The sequence below is a fragment of the Tachyglossus aculeatus genome, chromosome 5 (genome assembly GCF_015852505.1).
Source record: "Tachyglossus aculeatus isolate mTacAcu1 chromosome 5, mTacAcu1.pri, whole genome shotgun sequence".
Taxonomy (NCBI): Eukaryota; Metazoa; Chordata; class Mammalia; order Monotremata; family Tachyglossidae; genus Tachyglossus; species Tachyglossus aculeatus.
Genome location: NC_052070.1, coordinates 38,393,422 through 38,413,749, shown reverse-complemented (window position 1 = coordinate 38,413,749; position 20,328 = coordinate 38,393,422). Strand labels below are relative to the sequence as shown.

General features: G+C 49.5%; 1 protein-coding gene across 3 annotated transcripts in view; it reads right to left on the bottom strand.

Annotated features, from left to right (window-relative positions):
- Positions 1-20,328, bottom strand: part of KIF17 (kinesin family member 17) — a 91,702-nt gene that overhangs the window by 25,467 nt on the left and 45,907 nt on the right. For all 3 annotated transcript variants that reach the window (XM_038747153.1, XM_038747155.1, XM_038747156.1), the window contains exons 4-8: positions 19,941-20,130; positions 17,603-18,055; positions 9,773-9,882; positions 6,397-6,544; positions 4,979-5,109 (exon numbers count right to left, since the gene is read on the bottom strand). In XM_038747153.1, the coding sequence (XP_038603081.1) occupies positions 4,979-5,109; positions 6,397-6,544; positions 9,773-9,882; positions 17,603-18,055; positions 19,941-20,130 (1,032 nt within the window). The remainder of the gene's footprint in view (positions 1-4,978; positions 5,110-6,396; positions 6,545-9,772; positions 9,883-17,602; positions 18,056-19,940; positions 20,131-20,328) is intronic.

Genomic DNA, 20,328 nt, shown 5'->3' with positions numbered 1-20,328 from the left:
TGTACAGATCTATTCTATTTCTTTTATTTTGTTAGTATGTTTGGTTTTGTTCTCCGTCTCCCCCTTTTAGACTGTGAGCCCACTGTTAGGTAGGGACTGTCTCTATATGTTGCCAATTTGTACTTCCCAAGCACTTAGTCCAGTGCTCTGCACACAGTAAGCGCTCAATAAATACGATTGATGATGATTGATGATGACAGAGCACGACAAATGAATAAATGAGTAAAAAGCAGAGGTAGAGCCCAGAAAACATCTACTAGGGTTTGAAATTTGAATGGACTTGGGCTCTCAGATCTCTTCCCTGGACTTCCCAAGCGCTTAGTACAGTGCTCTGCACACAGTAAGCGCTCAATAAATATGATTGATTGATTGATTCCCTGGACGCCACCAACACTGATTTCGGGGTTCTCCGCTCGGCTCCCTTACTTAGCCGTTCTTTTCTCCCTCCACATCTCATCCCATACTCGGCACTTCTCCCACGCTGATATTCTTACCGTCGCTCATGATCGTCGCTCATGTTGCCAACTTGTACTTCCCAAGCGCTTAGTACAGTGCTCTACACACAGTAAGCGCTCAATAAATACGATTGATGATGATGATGATGATGACGATCGACTCACCCTCAACCACCACTTACACTCTTCTCCCCGCCTGGAGCTCCCTTCCCCGCACCCTTCAACACTGCCAGCTCCCCCACTTCAAATCCCTTCTAAAATCCCGCCTCCTCCCGGAAGCGTTCCCAGATTTTCTCCCACCCACTAGTCACCCTTTAGGAAGCTATCCATAAAATAATAATAACCGTGGCGCTTGTTAAACGCATACCAGATGCCAGGCACCGTACTAAGCGCTGGGCTGGATTCAAGCAAATCGGGTTGGGCACAGTCCCGGTCCCAAACGGGGTCTTCATCCCCATTTTACAGATGAGGGAACTGAGGCACAGAGAAGTGAAGTGGGTCACCCAAGGCCCCAAAGTGGACAAGTGGAGGAGACGGGATTCGAACCCATGAGCTTCCAACTCCCAGGCCCGTGCTTTATCCGCTATGCCAGGCTGCTTCATGTATAAAACCGTCCTTAAAAGGTATGAAATGAACAATCCATGACCTCTGCTTTTTCCTCATTTATTCATTTTTCGTGCTCTGTCGTCTACCAGCGGTAGCTGTTGATTTCCCCTGCGCCCGCTATTTGTAAATCACCGTGAGTTTGAGGTCTCCCAACTAAGCTGAAAACTCTTTTGAGGGTAGGGATGGCACCTTTATGCTTATTCTACTCCCTCAGACACTTAGTACGTGCTCCGCGCACGGCAGTTGGGCGCTCAGTAAGTATTATTGTTGATGATAATAATGGTGGAATTGAGGGCAGTCGGTGACATCGACATCCTGTGTGGCTAATTCCCCTGCTCCTTATTACAAATGCTAGCGGACGCATCCCCACAACCCTCTCTTCTCTCCCCAGGAACAACTTGTCTGGGCTTAGAGAAGCAGCGTGGCTCAGTGGAAAGAGGACGGGCTTTGGAGTCAGAGGCCATGGGTTCGAATCCCGACTCCGCCAACTGTCAGCTGTGTGACTTCGGGCAAGTTGCTTCACTTCTCCGGGCCTCAGTGACCTCATCTGGAAAATGGGGATTGAGACTGTGAGCCGCCAGCGGGACAACCTTATCACCTTGTAACCTCCATAGTGCTTAGAACAGTGCTTTGCACATAGTAAGCGCTTAATAAATGCCATCATTATTATTATTATTCTCTGGGCCTGTGACCTCATCTGTAAAACGGGGATTGAGACTGTGAGCCCCCCGTGGGACAACCTGATCACCTTGTAACTTCCCCAGCGCTTAGAACGGTGCTTTGCACATAGTAAGCGCTTAATAAATGCCATCATTATTATTATTATTATTCTCTGGGCCTCAGTGACCTCATCTGGAAAATGGGGATTGAGACTGTGAGCCCCCCGTGGGACAACCTGATCACCTTGTAACTTCCCCAGCGCTTAGAACAGTGCATTGCACATAGTAAGGGCTTAATAAATGCCATTATTATTATTATTATTATTATTCTCTGGGCCTCAGTGACCTCATCTGGAAAATGGGGATTGAGACCGTGAGCCCCCCATGGGACAACCTGATCACCTTGTAACCTCCCCAGCGCTTAGAACAGTGCTTTGCACATAGTAAGGGCTTAATAAATGCCATTATTATTATTATTCTCTGGGCCTCAGTGACCTCATCTGGAAAACAGGGATTGAGACTCTGAGCCCCCCGTGGGACAACCTGATCACCCTGTAACCTCCCCAGCGCTTAGAACGGTGCTTTGCACATAGTAAGCGCTTACTAGATGCCATCATCATCATCATCATCATTATGCAGTGGAGTCGTTTCCGACTCACTGCGGCACTACGGACCCACCCCTCCCAGGACGCCCCGCTCTCCAGCTGCGATCGTTCTGGTAGTGGATCCACGGAGTTTTCCTTTTAGACTGTGAGCCCACTGTTGGGTAGGGACTGTCTCTATATGTTGCCAACTTGTACTTCCCAAGCGCTTAGTACAGTGCTCTGCACACAGTAAGCGCTCAATAAATACGATTGATGATGGTAAAAAATCGGGAAGTGGTTTACCACTGCTGCCGCCCATGCAGTAAACTCGAGTCTCCGCCCTCGACTTTCTCCCGTGCCGCTGCTGCCCAGCCGAGGGGAGTTTGGACTCGTAGCAGATCGCCTGTCACCCGCTAGCCACTGGCCAATCAATCAATCAATCAATCGTATTTACTGAGTGCTTACTGTGTGCAGAGCACTGTACTAAGCGCTTGGGAAGTCCAAGTTGGCAACATAGAGAGACAGTCCCTACCCAACAGTGGGCTCACAGTCTAAAAGAAGCTAGGACTGGAATGGCCAGGCCTCTGCTTGACTCTCCCTCCCGTAGCCGACACTGGTAGGGAATGTCTTCATTATTGTATTGTACTTGCCAAGCGCTTAGTACGGTGCTCTGCACACAGCAAGTGCTCAATAAATATCACTGAATGAATGAATGAATGGTAGAGGACTGGAAACTCTCCAAGGTGCGACCCTGAGGGGGGCCTAGGAACAATTAGCTGACATAAAACCGAGACTCGAGGGTCTCTTGGCCCAACGGAGAGAGCTTTATGGACCTCTGGATTCCGGAGTAGACTTCAGCTTGCTTGGTCTCTGAAACGTCTATCTTGTAATCCTGTATATATGTATGTACATATTTATTACTCTATTTATGTATTTATTTTACTTGTACATATCTATTCTATTTATTTTATTTTGTTAGTATGCTTGGTTTTGTTGTCTGTCTTCTTCTAGACTGTGAGCCCACTGTTGGGTAGGGACTGTCTCTATATGTTGCCAACTTGTACTTCCCAAGCGCTTAGTACAGAGCCCTGCACACAGTATGCGCTCAATAAATTTGATTGATTGATTGATTTATTACTCTATTTTACTTGTACATATCTATTCTATTTATTTTATTTTGTTAGTATGTTTGGTTTTGTTCTCTGTCTCCCCCTTCTAGACTGTGAGCCCACTGTTGGGTAGGGACTGTCTCTGTATGTTGCCAACTTGTACTTCCCAAGCGCTTAGTACAGTGCTCTGCACACAGTAAGCGCTCAATAAATATGATTGATTGATTGATTGATTGATTGATTGTAATGGGGAGGAAGTCTGGGGACTGCTGCTTGGGAGTGGGGAGCGGGAGGGCTAACTATGTTATCTATAATAACTATGATAACTATGATAACTCAACCAGAGAAGCAGTGTGGCCTAGTGGAAAGAGTCCGGGCCTAAGTGTCAGAGTACCTGGGTTCTAATTCTGGCTCCATCCCTTGTCTCCTGTATGACCTTGGGCGAATCCTTTCACTTCTCTGTGCCTCACATTCTTCATGGTTCACAGTCTTGGTTTTGTTCTCTGTCTCCCCCTTCTAGACCGTGAGCCCACTGTTGGGTAGGGACCGTCTCTAGATGTTGCCAACTTGTGCTTCCCAAGCGCTTAGTACAGTGCTCTGCACACCGTAAGCGCTCAATAAATACCACTGACTGATTGATTGATTGATCTGTGAAATGGGGATGGAGACTGTGAGCCCCTGTGGGACAGGGACTGTGTCCAACCCGATTTGCTTGCATCCACCCCGATCTGCTTATATCCATTTTAGAGAAGCAGCGTGGCTCAGTGGAAAGAGCAGGGGCTTTGGAGTCAAGGTCATGGGTTCTAATCCCGGCTCTGCCAATTGCCAGCTGTGTGACTTGGCGCAAGTCACTTCACTTCTCTGGGCCTCAGTTCCCTCATCTGTCAAATGGGGATTAAGACTGTGAGCCCCCCCGTGAGCCAACCTGATCTCCTTGTAACCTCCCGTCTCCAGATGTTGCCATCTTGTACTTCCCAAGCGCTTAGTACAGTGCTCTGCACACAGGAAGCGCTCAATACGATTGAATGAATGAATGCTTTGCACATAGTAAGTGCTTAATAAATGCCATCATTATTATTATTATTATCCATTTGCTTAGTCTAGTGCCTGGCACATAGTAAGCGCTCAACAAATACTATTATTATTATTATTATTATACTCTCCAGGACCCCCCTGCACGGCCCCATAATTCCAATCCAGTGACTGATCCTGGAATCAGACTGAGCCCCCTCCTTCCTCTCCCCCTCCCCATCCCCCCCCGCCCTACCTCCTTCCCCTCCCCACAGCACCTGTATATATGTTTGGGCAGATTTATTACTCTATTTATTTCACTTGTCCACATTTACATACTCTATTTTATTTTGTTAATCTGTTTTGTTGTCTGTCGCCCCCGTCTAGCCTGTGAGCCCGCTGTTGGGTAGGGACCGTCTTTATATGTTGCCAACTTGGACTTCCCAAGCGCTTAGTACGGTGCTCTGCACACAGTAAGCGCTCAATAAATATGATTGAGTGTATTAATTAATTAATTAATTAACGGCAGGGTTTGACCATTATCTCAACGGTACCTTGGCTTGCTTCGGCTCCGCTTCAGCCACTGGGGCTGACGGGCCCGGTGGAGACGGCGGAGCTGGTGGAGCTGACGGCTCATCTAAGACCTTCTCGGCTTTAGCGAGGGCCTCAGCCTTAAGGGCAGCTTCTGGAAAACAGGAAATTGGACAGTTAAAAAAAAAAGGGGGGCGAGCAGGGCAAGGAAGGGCCCTAGTGACCCAGGAGATGAAGAGGTTTCTGGGGGGAAAAACATAACGTCACTGAAAACCTGTCACCCCATTCGTACAGTGGCCTTGGAACACCTCCAGCTTCCAGAATGACAAACCTGTGACTGAAACTCATTCGCCTGTGAATGAAATGCATTCGATCATATTAAGCGCTTACTGTGCAGAGCACTGTACTAAGCCCTTGGGAAAGTACAGTACAACAAGAAACGGTGACAATCCCTGCCCACAACGAGCTCACAGTCTAGAGGAATGGACAGCAATCAAACTGGACCATCTGAGAGAGGCTGACCTAATCAATTAGGTCCCTCCTTCCCCTCCCCATCCCCCCCCGCCTTACCTCCTTCCCTTCCCCACAGCACCTGTATATATGTCCATATGTTTGTACATATTTATTACTCTATTTATTTTACTTGTACATATCGATTCTATTTATTTTATTTTGTTAATATGCTTTGTTTTGTTCTCTGTCTCCCCCTTCTAGACCGTGAGCCCACTGCCGGGTAGGGACCGTCTCTATAGGTTGCCAACTTGTCCTTCCCAAGCGCTTAGTCCAGTGCTCTGCACACAGTAAGCGCTCGATAAATACGATTGAATGAACTGAATGAATGAATGTACGGCGTTCACTTCCAGGAGGTTTTAATGCCGAGATTCCTCCGGCTGCGGTTCAGGGACACCTCCTCTTGTCTTTTTTTTTTTTTTATAGCATTTATTAAGTGCTTACTATGTGCAAAGCACTGTTCTAAGCGCTGGGGAGGTTACAAGGTGATGAGATCAGCAACATTCATTTATTTATTTATTTTATTTGTACATGTACATTTGTACATGTTTATTCTATTTACTTTATTTTGTTAATATGTCTTGTTCTGTTCTCCGTCTCCCCCCTTCTAGACTGTGAGCCCACTGTTGGGTAGGGACTGTCTCTATATGGTGCCAGCTTGTACTTCCCAAGCGCTTAGTACAGTGCTCGGCACACAGTAAGCGCTCAATAAATACGACTGATTGATTGATTCACTCATCCTCTTCCCCTTTCACGGACTCCAAAACGGGGCTTACGTCTTCCCCAGCCTAAGCAATCCAGAATCCTCCGCCACCTTCTCCCATCCTTTCATCGTCTCCTTTGCTCGCTTCCAGGCCCTGCGGAAAATTTTGGGTTCGTCCCCCTGCGGCTACCCCACATCTTCCTCCTTCGGGATCAGTAAGTCAGTCACCTGCTTCCTTCCTGAGGTTTTCTTCCAAGGTGGACAGCTTCACGTCGTAGGAATTGCGCATGGCAGTGATATCCTCCTCCAGCTTGGCTCTCGATTCCTGCTCGGCCTCGTAGTCGGCCTTCAGCTGGGCCAGACGCTGCTCGTACTCCTGGAAGACAAAATTCAGCGCCGCTGGGCTCCCCCGCAGCTGCCCGGAACATCAGCAACTGGGAGGGGTGAGTTAGGGCTGATGGCGGGGTGGAAGCGCTTAGTACAGTGCTTTGCACACAGTAAGCGCTCAATAAATACGACTGACTGAATGTCCTCACCAGGCACGGAGAAGCTCCAAGTACGGTGAGACCCTCGACCTCATAAGTCGGGGAATTAGCCCGGGTCTCCCTACCCGCCCTGCCACCCCCTCGAGACTCTCCCCAAGAGTACGGCCCTGGGAATCAGGGTTCGAATCCCGGCTCCACCACTTGACTGCCGTGTGACCTCGAGCAAGTCACTTCACTTCTCTGGGCCTCGGTTTCCTCATCTGTAAAACCGGGAATTAAACCCCTCCGAAGCAGCGTGGCTCAGTGGAAAGAGCCCGGGCTTTGGAGTCAGAGGTCATGGGTTCAAATCCCGGCTCCGCCAATTGTCAGCTGGGTGACTTTGGGCAAGTCACTTCACTTCTCTGGGCCTCAGTTACCTCATCTGGAAAATGGGGATTAAGACTGTGAGCCCCCCGTGGGACAACCTGATCACCTTGTAACCTCCCCAGCGCTTAGAACAGTATTCTGCACACAGTGAACGCTCAATAAATATGATTGATTGATTGATTGATTAGAACAGTGCTTTGCACATACTAAGCGCTTAATAAATGCGTTATTATTATTATTATTACTCCGTCCTGCCCCCTCCTCCCCCTCTCCATCCCCCCCGCCTTACCTCCTTCCCTTCCCCACAGCACCTGTATATATGTATATATGTTTGTTCGTATTTATTACTCTATTTATTTATTTATTTTACTTGTATATATCTATTCTATTTATTTTATTTCGCTAGTATGTTTGGTTTTGTTCTCTGTCTCCCCCTTTTAGACTGTGAGCCCACTGTTGGGTAGGGACCGTCTCTATATGTTGCCAACTTGTACTTCCCAAGCGCTTAGTACAGTGCTCTGCACACAGTAAGCGCTCAATAAATACGACTGTTTGATTGATTGATGGACACTCTGGCACAGAGAAGTGAAGTGACTTGCCCAAGGTCACCCAGCAGGCAAGGGGTAGAGCCAGGATTAGAATCCAGCTCCTGGGTTCATGCTCATCTACAGGCCCCGGTGCTTCTCCTTTCTCTCGTGGCCTGTGGAAGTTGCCCCCAAAGTGGCCTAAAGAAAGCACCACTGCGCCTCCTCACCAGTCTTACCACCATTCATTCATTCAGTCAGTCGTATTTATTGAGCGCTTACTGTGTGCAGAGCACTGTACTAAGCGCTTGAGAAGTCCAAGTTGGCAACATACAGAGATGGTCCCTCCCCAACAGCGGGCTCACGGTCTAGAAGGACTTCCCCAAAGTCACACAGCTGGCAAGGGGCAGAGCAGGATTAGAACCCATAACCTCTCACTCCCAAGCCCGTGGCTCTTTCCACTGAGCCAGGCTGCTTTCAGCAGTAGAGGCAACTGCTGCCCACGGTGGGCTTACAGTCTAGATGGGGGGAGACATATCAAAACAAGTAAACAGGCATTAATAGCATCAACGTAAATAAATAGGATTATAGCCATCATCCTGCCAACCTTCCAGCAAGGGGCAGAGGGGGCCAACCAAGGCATTAGGGGTCCATGCCATAGCCTGCTCTCTCCGAGTGCCCTGCCACACTCCTCTACGGTGCTGGAAACTGGGCGGCCCCCCGTTGCCCCGTTCCCTCCGTCCGGGGGGATGACGGCAGGGACTCCTGAAGCAGGGAAGCGGACCGGAGAAAAGAGCATAAGACGGGGCGTTGCGAGACCTGCGTTCTAATCCCGGCCCCGCCACTTGCCTGCTGGGTGACCCCGGGCAGATCGCTTCACTCTGTGCCTCAGTTACCTCATCTGTAAAAACGGGGATTCAAAACCCGTTCTCTACCCAGTGACTTCGACGGTGAGCGTGATAGGAGCAGGGTCTAATCCGACTGCCTTACTTCTGCCCTAGTGTTTAACGCACCATAGGCACTGAACAAATGCCACCATGGTTATAATTACAATCCATCAATCAATCAAATCATATTTATTGAGTGCTTACTGTGTGCAGAGCACTGTACTAAGCGCTTGGGAAGTCCACGTTGGCAACATCTAGAGACGGTCCCTACCCAACGGTGGGCTCACAGTCTAAAAGGGGGAGACAGAGAACAAAACCAAACATACTAACAAAATAAAATAGAATAGGTATGGACAAGTAAAATAAATACATAAATAGAGTAATAAATATGTACAGACATGTATAGATACTAACAAAATAAAATAAATAGAACAGAGATGGACAAGTAAAATAAATAAATAAATAGAGTAATAAAGATGTACAAACATACAGACATATATACAGGAGCTGTGGGGAAGGGAAGGAGGTAAGATGAGGGGGATGGAGAGGGGGACGAGGGGGAGAGGAAGGAAGGGGCTCAGTCTGGGAATTACAAAAAACTGCCACAAACTGAACAAATGCCACCATTGTTATAATTAATTGCAGCCACCCAGGGAAGAGAGAACTGCCACAAACTGGTTCATCCGCAACTAGTGCTACCAATCTCCTAGACTGTGAGCCCGCCGTTGGGTAGGGACCGTCGCCATATGTTGCCAACTCGTACTTCCCAAGCGCTTAGTACAGTGCACTGCCCACAGGAAGCGCTCACTAAATACGACTGAATGCATGAATCGAGCAGTGGTATTTACTGAGCACTCCCCTGAACGCTTGGGAGGGGACAATATAATATAATATAATATAATGGGGATGAAGACTGTAAGCCCCCTGTGGGACAACCTGATCACCTCCCCAGCACTCAGAAAAATGCTTTGCACATAGTAAGTGCTTAATAAATGCCATCATTATTATTAAGCACTTAGTACAGTGCTCTGCACACAGTAAGCGCTCAATAAATAAGACTGAATGAGTGAATAGTCTGTAAAGCATGGGAGGAGCATCACCTTGGAATACACCTCTGGGCACATCTTTTAGACTGTGAGCCCACTGTTGGGTAGGGACTGTCTCTATATGTTGCCAATTTGTACTTCCCAAGCGCTTAGTACAGTGCTCTGCACATAGTAAGCGCTCAATAAATACGATTGATGATGATGATGACAATATAATAGAGCTGGTAGATAGGTTCTACTTTCTCCCCGGGCGACCAACAGGCCGACCTCTTCTCCCGCTCTCGAATCAGGTTTACCTCGCGAATCAGCTGTTTCTCTGCCTCCGTGTCCAGCTGAGCGCCCGCCGGGGGAAGTGGCTTCATCTCGGCCTGGGCCGGGTTCGCCGGGACTTGGCTGGACAGCAGAACTAGGGAAAAAACAGACCGCGGTGACCACAGCCAAACTCTCTGACGCTAGCGCCAGGTCCGAAGAGGGGCCCCGGAAAACCCTCAGGCCGGGCTTCCAAAGGACCCGATCGAGGTCTTCCTCTGGCCCAAAAGCAACAATTCCCCATCTAATAATAATGAGGCACTTGTTACGGGCACTGTTCTAAGCACTGGGGTAGATACAATGTAATCAGGTTGTCCCACGTGGGATTCACAGGCTTCATCCCCATTTTATTCATTCATTCAATCGTATTTAGTGAGCGCTTACTGTGTGCAGAGCACTGGACGAAGCGCTTGGGAAGTACAGGTTGGCAACATCTAGAGACGGTCCCTACCCACCAGCGGGCTCACAGTCTAGAAGGGGGAGGCAGACGACAAAACAAAGCATATTAACAAAATTCATTCATTCATTCAATCGTATTTATTGAGCGCTTACTGTGTGCAGAGCACTGGACTAAGCGCTTGGGAAGTACAAGTTGGCAACGTAGAGAGACGGTCCCTACCCAACAGCGGGCTCGCAGTCTAGAAGGGGGAGACGGACAACAAAACAAAACATGTTAACAAAATAAAATAGAATAAATATGTACAAGTAAAATAGAGTAATAAATGCGTACAATTCAATCGTATTTATTGAGCGCTTACTGTGTGCAGAGGTCTGTACTAAGCGCTTGGGTAGTACAAGTTGGCAACATAGAGAGACGGTCCCTACCCAACAGCGGGCTCACAGTCTAGAAGGGGGAGACGGACAACAAAACAAAACATGTTAACAAAATAAAATAAATAGAATAAATATGTACAAGTAAGAGTAATAAATACGTACAATTCAATCGTATTTATTGAGCGCTTACTGTGTGCAGAGCACTGCACTAAGCGCATGGGTAGTACAAGTTGGCAACATAGAGAGACGGTCCCTACCCGACAGAGAACAGTAAATATGTACAAGTAAAATAGAGTAATAAATCTGTCCAAACATATATACAGGTGCTGTGGGGAGGGGAAGGAGGTAAGGCGGGGGGATGGGGAGGGGGAGAGGAAGGAGGGGACTCAGTGTGGGAAGGCCTCCTGGAGGAGGTGAGCTCTCAGTAGGGCTTTGAAGGGAGGAAGAGAGCTAGCTTGGCGGATGGGCAGAGGGAGGGCATTCCAGGCCAGGGGGAGGACGTGGGCCGGGGGTCGACGGCGGGACAGGCGAGAACGAGGTACGGTGAGGAGATTAGCGGCAGAGGAGCGGAGGGTGCGGGCTGGGCTGGAGAAGGAGAGAAGGGAGGTGAGGTAGGAGGGGGTGAGGGGATGGACAGCCTTGAAGCCCAGGGTGAGGAGTTTCTGCCTGATGCGCAGATTGATTGGTAGCCACTGGAGACTTTTGAGGAGGGGAGTAACATGCCCAGAGCGTTTCTAGACAAAGTCAATCCGGGCAGCGGCATGAAGTATGGACTGAAGAGGGGAGAGACAGGAGGATGGGAGATCGGAGAGGAGGCTGATACAGTAATCCAAACGGGATAGGATGAGAGCTTGAATGAGCAGGGTAGCGGTTTGGATGGAGAGGAAAGGGAGGATCTTGGAGATGTTGCGGAGGAGAGACCGGCAGTTTTTGGTGACGGATTGGATGTGAGGGGTGAACGAGAGAGCGGAGTCGAGGATGACACCAAGGTTGCGGGCTTGTGAGACGGGAAGGATGGTAGTGCCGTCAACAGTGATGGGAAAGTCAGGGAGAGGGCAGGGTTTGGGAGGGAAGATAAGGAGTTCAGTCTTGGACATTTTACAGATGAGGTGACTGAGGCACAGAGAAGTTAAGTGGCTTGCCCAAAGTCACACAGCTGACAAGTGACAAGTGGCAGAGCCGGGATTAGAACCCACGACCTCTGACTCCCAAGCCCGGCCTCTTTCCACTAGGCCACACTGCTTCTCTAGCTCATCACTAACATACACGCCACTGCACGATGAGGGCGTCTGCCGGAGATATGCTTCGCTCAGACGGGGAAAGGGCTCAGAGTTGGGAAGTTCATTCAGTCATTCAATTGCATTTATTGAGCACTTACAGTGTGCAGAGCACTGTACTAAGCGCTCAGGAGAGTACTCTACAACAATAAACACACAGAGTCCCCGCCCACGAGTTTAGAGTTTAGAGGGGGAGATAGACAGTAATACAAATGAATAAATTGCAGATCATCATCATCAATCATATTTATTGAGCGCTTACTATGTGCAGAGCACTGTACTAAGCGCTTGGGAAGTACAAATTGGCAACATATAGAGACAGTCCCTACCCAACAGTGGGCTCACAGTCTAAAAGGGGGAGACAGAGAACAAAACCAAACATACTAACAAAATAAAATAAATAGAATAGATATGTACAAGTAAAATAAATAAATAAATAAATAAATAGAGTAATAAATATGCACAAAAGTGCTGTAGGCCTGGCGGGGCAGCGGGGGATGAATAAAGGGAGCAAGTCAGGGCGACGCAGAAGGGAGTGGGAAAAGGGGAAAGGGGGGCTTAGTCAGGGAAGGCTTCTTGGAGGAGATAATAATAATAATAACGATGGTATTTATTAAGCACTTATGTGCAAAGCACTGTTCTAAGCGCTGGGGAAGTCACCAGGTGATCAGGTTGTCCCACGGGGGGCTCACAGTCTTAATCCCCATTTTACAGATGAGGGAACTGAGGCCCAGAGAAGTGAAGTGACTTGCCCAAAGTCACCCAGCTGACAAGTGGCGATGTGCTTTCAATAAGTTTTTGAAGCGGGGGGGAGAAATTCTCCCCCCTACTCTCCCTCGACCTCCCAACCGCCATTTTCTGGGCTGCTCAGTCGAACCCCGGCGCCTTCGAGGCTGAGGGAAAAATGGTTTTTCTACGTCGGAACCTCCCCGGACCAGCCTTGAGTCACGCTAACGAGAGACTCCGTTCCTCCCGAGACCCGGGGTGCGGAAAGGCGGTATTATTGCCATGTTGAGTGGCAGGCGATGTCTCGGCGTGACTGCTGGCACGGAGACCACCCTAATAAGCGTGCGGAGGGAGGGTGAGTCACCGTGGAGGATTGGCAGCGCTTGATTCCCTGCGAGGTGAGGAGGAGGAGGAGCGGAGGGATGGACGGGGCCCTGGGAGCGGAGAAAGTGCGGCCCACGGATACCATCGGCGCCTCGGCTTCCTCTGGCGCCTTTCCCCAGGGAGCTCCGACGGCCTGCCTGTTGTTTCATTCATTCATTCAATCGTATTTGCTGAGCGCTTACTGTGTGCAGAGCACTGGACTAAGCGCTTGGGTAGTACGAGTTGGCAACATAGAGAGAGGGTCCCTACCCAACAGCGGGCTCACCAACCCACACATCTTCCCCGAGGGGAAGACGGGGGATGAGGAGATCGTGATCTCCGTTATACAGACGGGAAAGCTGAGGCAGAGAGAAGGGAAAAGTGGTGGGTAGGAAGGGAAGGCCTAGTGGATAGAGCCGGGGCTTGAGACTCAAAAGGGTCTGGATTCTAATCCCCGCTCCACCGCTTGACTGCTGGGTGACCTCGGGCAAGTCACTTCACTTTGCCTCAGTCTATCCCATCTGTAAAATGGAGATTAAGGCTGTGAGCCCTATATGGGACAGGGACTGGGTCCAACCTTTTTACCTTGCATTCATTCATTCAATCGTATTTATTGAGCGCTTACTGTGTGCGGAGCACTGGACTAAGCGCTTGGGAAGTGCAAGTTGGCAACATCTAGGGCTGGTCCCTACCCAACAGCGGGCTCGCAGGCTAGAAGGGGGAGACAGACAACAAAACAAAACGTATCAACAAAATAAAATAAATAGAATAAATATGTACAAATTCAATCGTATTTATTGAGTGCTTACTGTGCGCAGAGCACTGTACTAATCAATCAATCGTATTTATTGAGCACTTACTGTGTGCAGAGCACTGGACTAAGCACTTGGGAAGTACAAGTTGGCAACATCTAGAGCCGGTCCCTACCCAGCAGTGGGCTCACAGTCTAGAAGGGGGAGACAGACAACAAAACAAAACATATCAACAAAATAAAATAAATAGAATAAATATGTACAAATTCAATCGTATTTATTGAGCGCTTACTGTGTGCAGAGCACTGGACTAAGCGCTTGGGAAGTCCAAGTTGGCAACATCTAGAGCTGGTCCCTACCCAACAGCGGGCTCACAGTCTAGAAGGGGGAGACAGACAACAAAACAAAACATATCAACAAAATAAAATAAATAGAATAAATATGTACAAAGAAAATAGAGTAATCAATCAATCAATTGATCGTATTTATTGAACGCTTACTGTGTGCACAGCACTGTACTAAGAGCTTGGGAAGTACAAGTTGGTAACATATAGAGACAGTCCCTACCCAACAGTGGGCTCACAGTCTAGAAGGGGGAGACAGAGAACAAAACCAAACACATTAGCAAAATAAAACAAATAGAATAGATATGTACAAGTAAAATAAATAGAGTAATAAATATGTACAAACATATATACATATATACAGATTCTGTGGGGAAGGGAAGGAGGTAAGAAGATGGGGATGGAGAGGGGGACGAGGGGGAGAGGAAGGAGGGGGCTCAGTCTGGGAAGGTCATGAGTTCTAATCCTGGATCTGGCACTTGTCTGCTGTGTGGCCTTGGGCAAGTCACTTCCCTTCTCTATGCCTCAATTACCTCATCTGTAAAATGAGGATTAAGACTGTGAGCCTCAGGTGGGACAGGGACTGTGTCCAACTTGATTTGCTTTTTCCCCACCCCAGCGCTTAGTACAGTGCCTGACACAGAGTAGGCGCTTAAGAAATACCATTTTATTTAGAAGGGCAGCCCTGGAAGCGGGGTTTAGGTGGTGCAGAAGGGCTGAAGTGGCAGTTGTGGGGGAATGGCCCCCACAGAGATTCGAAGTTATCCAACTTGATTAGCTTTTTCCCACCCCAGCGCTTAGAAAGCACATTCCGCTGTCATATCTCTTACCAAAATTTCCGGTAATAAATCCGTACAAACATATACACATATATACAAGTGCTGTGGGGAGGGGAAGGAGGTAAGGCGGGGGGGATGGAGAGGGGGAGGACGGGGAGAGGAAGGAGGGGGCTCAGGCTGGGAAGGCCTCCCTCTTGTATCTACCCCAGCACTTAGAATGGTGCAGGCACTTAACAAAGACCATAATTATTATCATTATTACTATCTGCCCCAGCACTTAGAAGAGTGGCTGGCACATAGTAAGTGCTTAATCAATCAATCGTATTTATTGAGTGCTTACTGTGTGCAAAGCATTGTACTAAGCGCTTGGGAAGTACAAGTTGGCAACATACAGAGACAGTCCCTACCCAACAGTGGGCTCACAGTCTAAAAGGGGGAGACAGAGGACAAAGCCAAACATACTAACAAAATAAAATAAATAGAATAGATATGTACAAGTAAAATAGAGTAATAAATATGTACAAACATATATACAGGTGCTGTGGGGAAGGGAAGGAGGTAAGATGGGGGGGATGGAGGGGGGACGAGGGGGAGAGGAAGGAAGGGGCTCAGAAGGGGCTTAACAAATACCATCATTAGGAGGGGAGCCCCTTAGCAAGGAGATGGAATCAATCAATCGTATTTATTGAGCGCTTACTGTGTGCAGAGCACTGTACTAAGCGCTTAGACAAAACCCCAGGTCCTAAGCCTTCTGCTCGAGCTCTGTTTCTCCAATACTGGATAGGGATTTGCTTCGGCTTCTGAGGGGAGTTAGTGGACCTCACTCAGTGGGAGGCCCAAGAACATAAGGCAACCAGATGGAAAATATGGGAGGCGGTGAAGCCCAGTGGAAAGACCCCAGGCCTTCAAGAAGCCCAGGTCTGCTGTGGGACTTAACTTCTCTGTGCCTCAGTTCCCTCGTCGGCAAAATGGGCCTGTTATTATTATAATGGTATTTGTTAAGCGCTTACTATGTGCAAAGCACTGTTCTAAGCTCCTCGTACTAAGAACGTGAGCCCCACTTGGGACCTGATTATCTTGAATCTACCCCAGCGCTAGTACAGTGCGTGACACCTCGTAAGCACCTAACGAATATTACAATTATTACTGTCATTATTATTTTTGTTAATTATTATGATAATGATTCGAATAACGGTCTGAAGAGAAAATTGCTCCCAACCAGATGGGACGACAAATATCCTAGAAACGCTACAAGCTTATCAGGTTGGGGGACAGTCCCTGCCCCACATGGATGTCACAGTCTTGATCCCCATTTAACAGATGAGGGAACTGAGGCACAGAGAGGTGAAGTGAATTGGCCAAGGTCACCAGGAGGCCTTCCCAGACTGAGCCCCTTCCTTCCTCTCCCCCTCGTCCCCCTCTCATCCTATCTTACCTCCTTCCCTTCCCCCCCAGCACCTGTAAATATGTATATACGTTTGCACATATTTATTACTCTATTTATTTACTTTACTTGTACATATCTATTCTATTTATTTTATTTTGTTAGGATGTTTGGTTTTGTTCTCTGTCTCCCCCTTTAAGACTGTGAGCCCACTGTTGGGTAGGCACCGTCTCTAGATGTTGCCAACTTGTACTTCCCAAGCGCTTAGTACAGTGCTCTACACACAGTAAGCGCTCAATAAATACGATTGATTGATTGAATGATTCATCCCAGGTTTGCAATGACTTGTTGAGTGGCCTTGAACAAGAAGCGCCACTTCCTGTCCTCAGTTCCCTCAACTGTAAAATGGGAATGATAGACCTGCCTCTCCCTTCCCCTTTTTTCGTGGTATTCGTTAAATGCTCTTCTATGTGCCAGGCACTGTACTAAGCACTGGGGTACCTACAAGCTAATCAGGTTTGGCACGGTCTCTGTCCCACTTGGGGTTCACAGACTTAATCCCCGTTTTACAGATGAGGTAAATGAGGCCCAGAGAAGCCCAAGATCACACAGCAGACAAGTGGCAGAGCCGGGGATTGAGCAGCGTGGCTCAGTGGAAAGAGCCCGGTCTTGGGAGTCAGAGGTTGTGGGTTCTAATCCCGGCTCTGCCACTTCTCAGCTGTGTGACTTTGGGCACTTCACCTCTCTGTGCCTCAGTTCCCTCATCTGTAAAACGGGGATTAGGACTGTGAGCCCCACGTGGGACAACCTTGATTACCTTGTATCCCCCCGAAATGTGCTTGACACATAGTAAGCGCTTAACAAATACCACCATTAACTATTTCTGCCCCCGAGGCCCGTGCTCTATCCACTACGTCATGCCGATCTTAGATTGTGAGCCCCAGATGGGACAGGGACTCTGCCTGCTCTGGTTATCTCGCCTTAGCGCTTACCACAACGCATGGCACATAGTCGGCACTTACTCATCATCATCAATCGTATTTATTGAGCGCTTACTGTGTGCAGAGCACTGTACTAAGCGCTTGGAAAGTACAAACTGGCAACATATAGAGACAGTCCCTACCCAACAGTGGGCTCACAGTCTACTCATCACCATAATAACGGTATTTCTATAATACCGACTACGCGACCCTGGACCCCAACCCATCACCCACTTCCCCCCTACCCAGACTTGCGGGGGACTTCGGAAAACGAGCTGCGGTGACTTCACGGATAAGCGAAAGTCCGCGGACCGCCGGTGACCCCGATGCTCGCCCCCGGGTATTCGGGAGGCGGCGGCCATGGGGACATCAGCCCACGTCTCCGCGGATCTTCCTGGAGCTGGGGTTCTGCCGGGACCCGGGGTGGGCGGGTTTTACCTGAGAGGTGACTGCTGTTCATCTGCTCGGCCAGGATGGCCTTGAGCTTCTTTATCTCCTCCTGATACTCCCTCAGCAGGGCGTCCTTGGGGTCCTCGTTAATATGCGGCTTATTCTTGATGTTCTTGGCCCGGTTGGCGTAGCGCAGCGTGCTGAGGGTCTCGTCGTAGTTGTTGTCGGCAGGCGACAGGCAGGCCACCATGAGGGTCCTGGTGTTGCCCCCGAGGGAGTCCTGCAGCAGCCGGGTCAGCTTGGAGTCCCGGTAGGGGATATGCCTGCACCGGCCGTCCACCAGGGCCGAGATGACGTTGCCCAGGGCCGACAGGGACAGGTTGATCTTGGTGGCCTCCTTCAGCCGCTCCCCCGTGGCCCCCGTTTTCGACTGCCTCTCGCTGCCGGCCAGGTCCACCAGGTTGAGCTTCCCCGCCCGGAGGTGGTCTTTGCCTCGCTCGTCTAGAAGACAGGTGGGGCGGGGGGGGAGGGAGGGGGCTCCTTTCTGAACCTGGCTCCGGGCCCCGTCCGCCTCAGGGCTCTGCAGGCCTCCCCATCATCATCATCAATCGTATTTATTGAGCGCTTACTGTGTGCAGAGCACTGGACCAAGCGCTTGGGAAGTACAAATTGGCAACATAGAGAGACGGTCCCTACCCAACAGTGGGCTCACAGTCTAGAAGGGGGAGACAGAGAACAAAACCAAACATACTAACAAAATAAAATAAATAGAATAGCTATGTACAAGTAAAATAAATAAACAGAGTAATAAATATGTACAAACATATATACAGGTGCTGTGGGGAAGGGAAGGAGGTAAGATGGAGGGGATGGAGAGGGGGACGAGGAGGGAAGGGAATAATAATAATGGCATTTAGTAAGCGCTTACTATGCGCAAAGCACTGTTCTAAGCGCTGGAGAGGTTACAAGATGATTAGGTTGTTCCACAGTCTTCATCCCCATTTTACAGATGAGGTAACTGAGGCCCAGAGAAGTTAAGTGACTCGCCCAAAGTCACACAGCTAATTGGCGGAGCTGGGATTTGAACCCACGACCTCTGACTCCAAAGGCCGTGCTCTTTCCCACTGAGCCACACCGCTTCTCCCCATCCCTCCACACGCCCTCTCAAGCCTCCGGGGCGGGGTATAGGCCGAGAGAAGCTCAACAAAGAGGCAGAGAGAGGGGCCGAGACGGGAGGGAGGAGCGGAAAACTCCAGCCGCGGAAGGGAACAACCCCGAACTCCCTCCCCGGAGGAGCGGGTTGGGGGTCTGAAGAGCAAATTGCTCCCAACCAGATGGGACGACAGATATCCTAGAAACGCTACGAGCTGATCAGGTTGGGACACAGTCCCTGTCTCACATGGATGTCACCGTCTCGATCCCCATTTAACAGATGAGGGAACTGAGGCACAGAGAAGCGAAGGGAATTGCCAACTTGTGTTGTCAACTTGTACTTCCCAAGCGCTTAGTACAGTGCTCTGCACACAGTAAGCACTCAATCAATACGATTGATTGAATGAATGAATGAATGAATTGGCCAAGGTCACAGCACAGACGAGTGGCAGAGCTGGGATACTGTCATTTCCAGGTTTCTATGAGGGTCAACACATAAAAGGAACAAGCTGGGGAGACTCCTCAGCTTCCATCTCAGGGAGAAACAATGTCTTCTTAGATGAGTTTCCCAAGCATTCCCCTTTGGGAAGGCACCCACCCACCCCTTTTCCCGCTCCATGTTGCTCCGGGGGGATCATTTCCTGTCCCCCTCTCCACCTTCTCCAAATACCATGAGCAGCTTGTGCCCACGGAGAACTCAGGCAGCTCACCAACCCACACTGGCCTCTCTAGATGGAGTGAGTCTTCCCTTTCCCCCAATCAATCGATCAATCGTATTTATTGAGCGCTTACTGTGTGCAGAGCACTGTACTAAGCGCTTGGGAAGTACAAGTTGGCAACATATGGGGCCTAGGCGGCTCCTCTCTGTCACTGGGCCTCTGCTTCGGGCTTCACCTCCACCCGCTCCACCCCGATCAGCGGGGCTTTCGGTGTCCCACGCCTTCAAAACTGCCTCAGTTTCTCCCAACCCTGGCACTCTGGGCCAACGATCTTTTCGCAGACCGATTCTGCCGGAGAGCCTGCCATCTCCCTGGGTCGAAAGGGTGAAAATGAGCGGCACGGCCTAGGGAGAGATCGTGAGCCTGGGAGTTAAAGGAACTGGGTTTTAGTCTCGGCCCTGCCTTGTGGGACCTTGGGCGAGTCACTTCACTTCTCTGGGCCCCAGCTTCCTCACCTGTCGAATGGGGGTTAAATGAACCGTCCTCCCTTCCGATTGAACCGCGAGGGCACCTACCCACGGAGCAGATCTCGATGCTGATGGTGAAGATGGAGTGGGAGCGGGAGGAGTCCTTGTTCATCAGCGTATAGCCCACTGAGCGGTTTCTCCAGCCGGTCTCCATGATGCGCTCGCACTGCGCCACGCTGTGCACCGTGTGCATGGACAGGCCCTTGACGTAGACGCCCTTCTCCGAGTGTTCCTTCAGCTGTCGGGGAACACGAAAGCCCGTGACGGAGCGGAGCCCAAGGTTTCAGCTCCACTCTCCGGCTTGCGCTTCGAGTTTTCTCCTCGGCCCTGCGTTCCTGCTACCGAGAGCTCTGGAGGGGCCTTCCGGCCCGACGACACTACATTTCCTTCTTTGGTTCTTTTAATGGCATTTGTTAAGTGCTTACTGTGTGCCAGG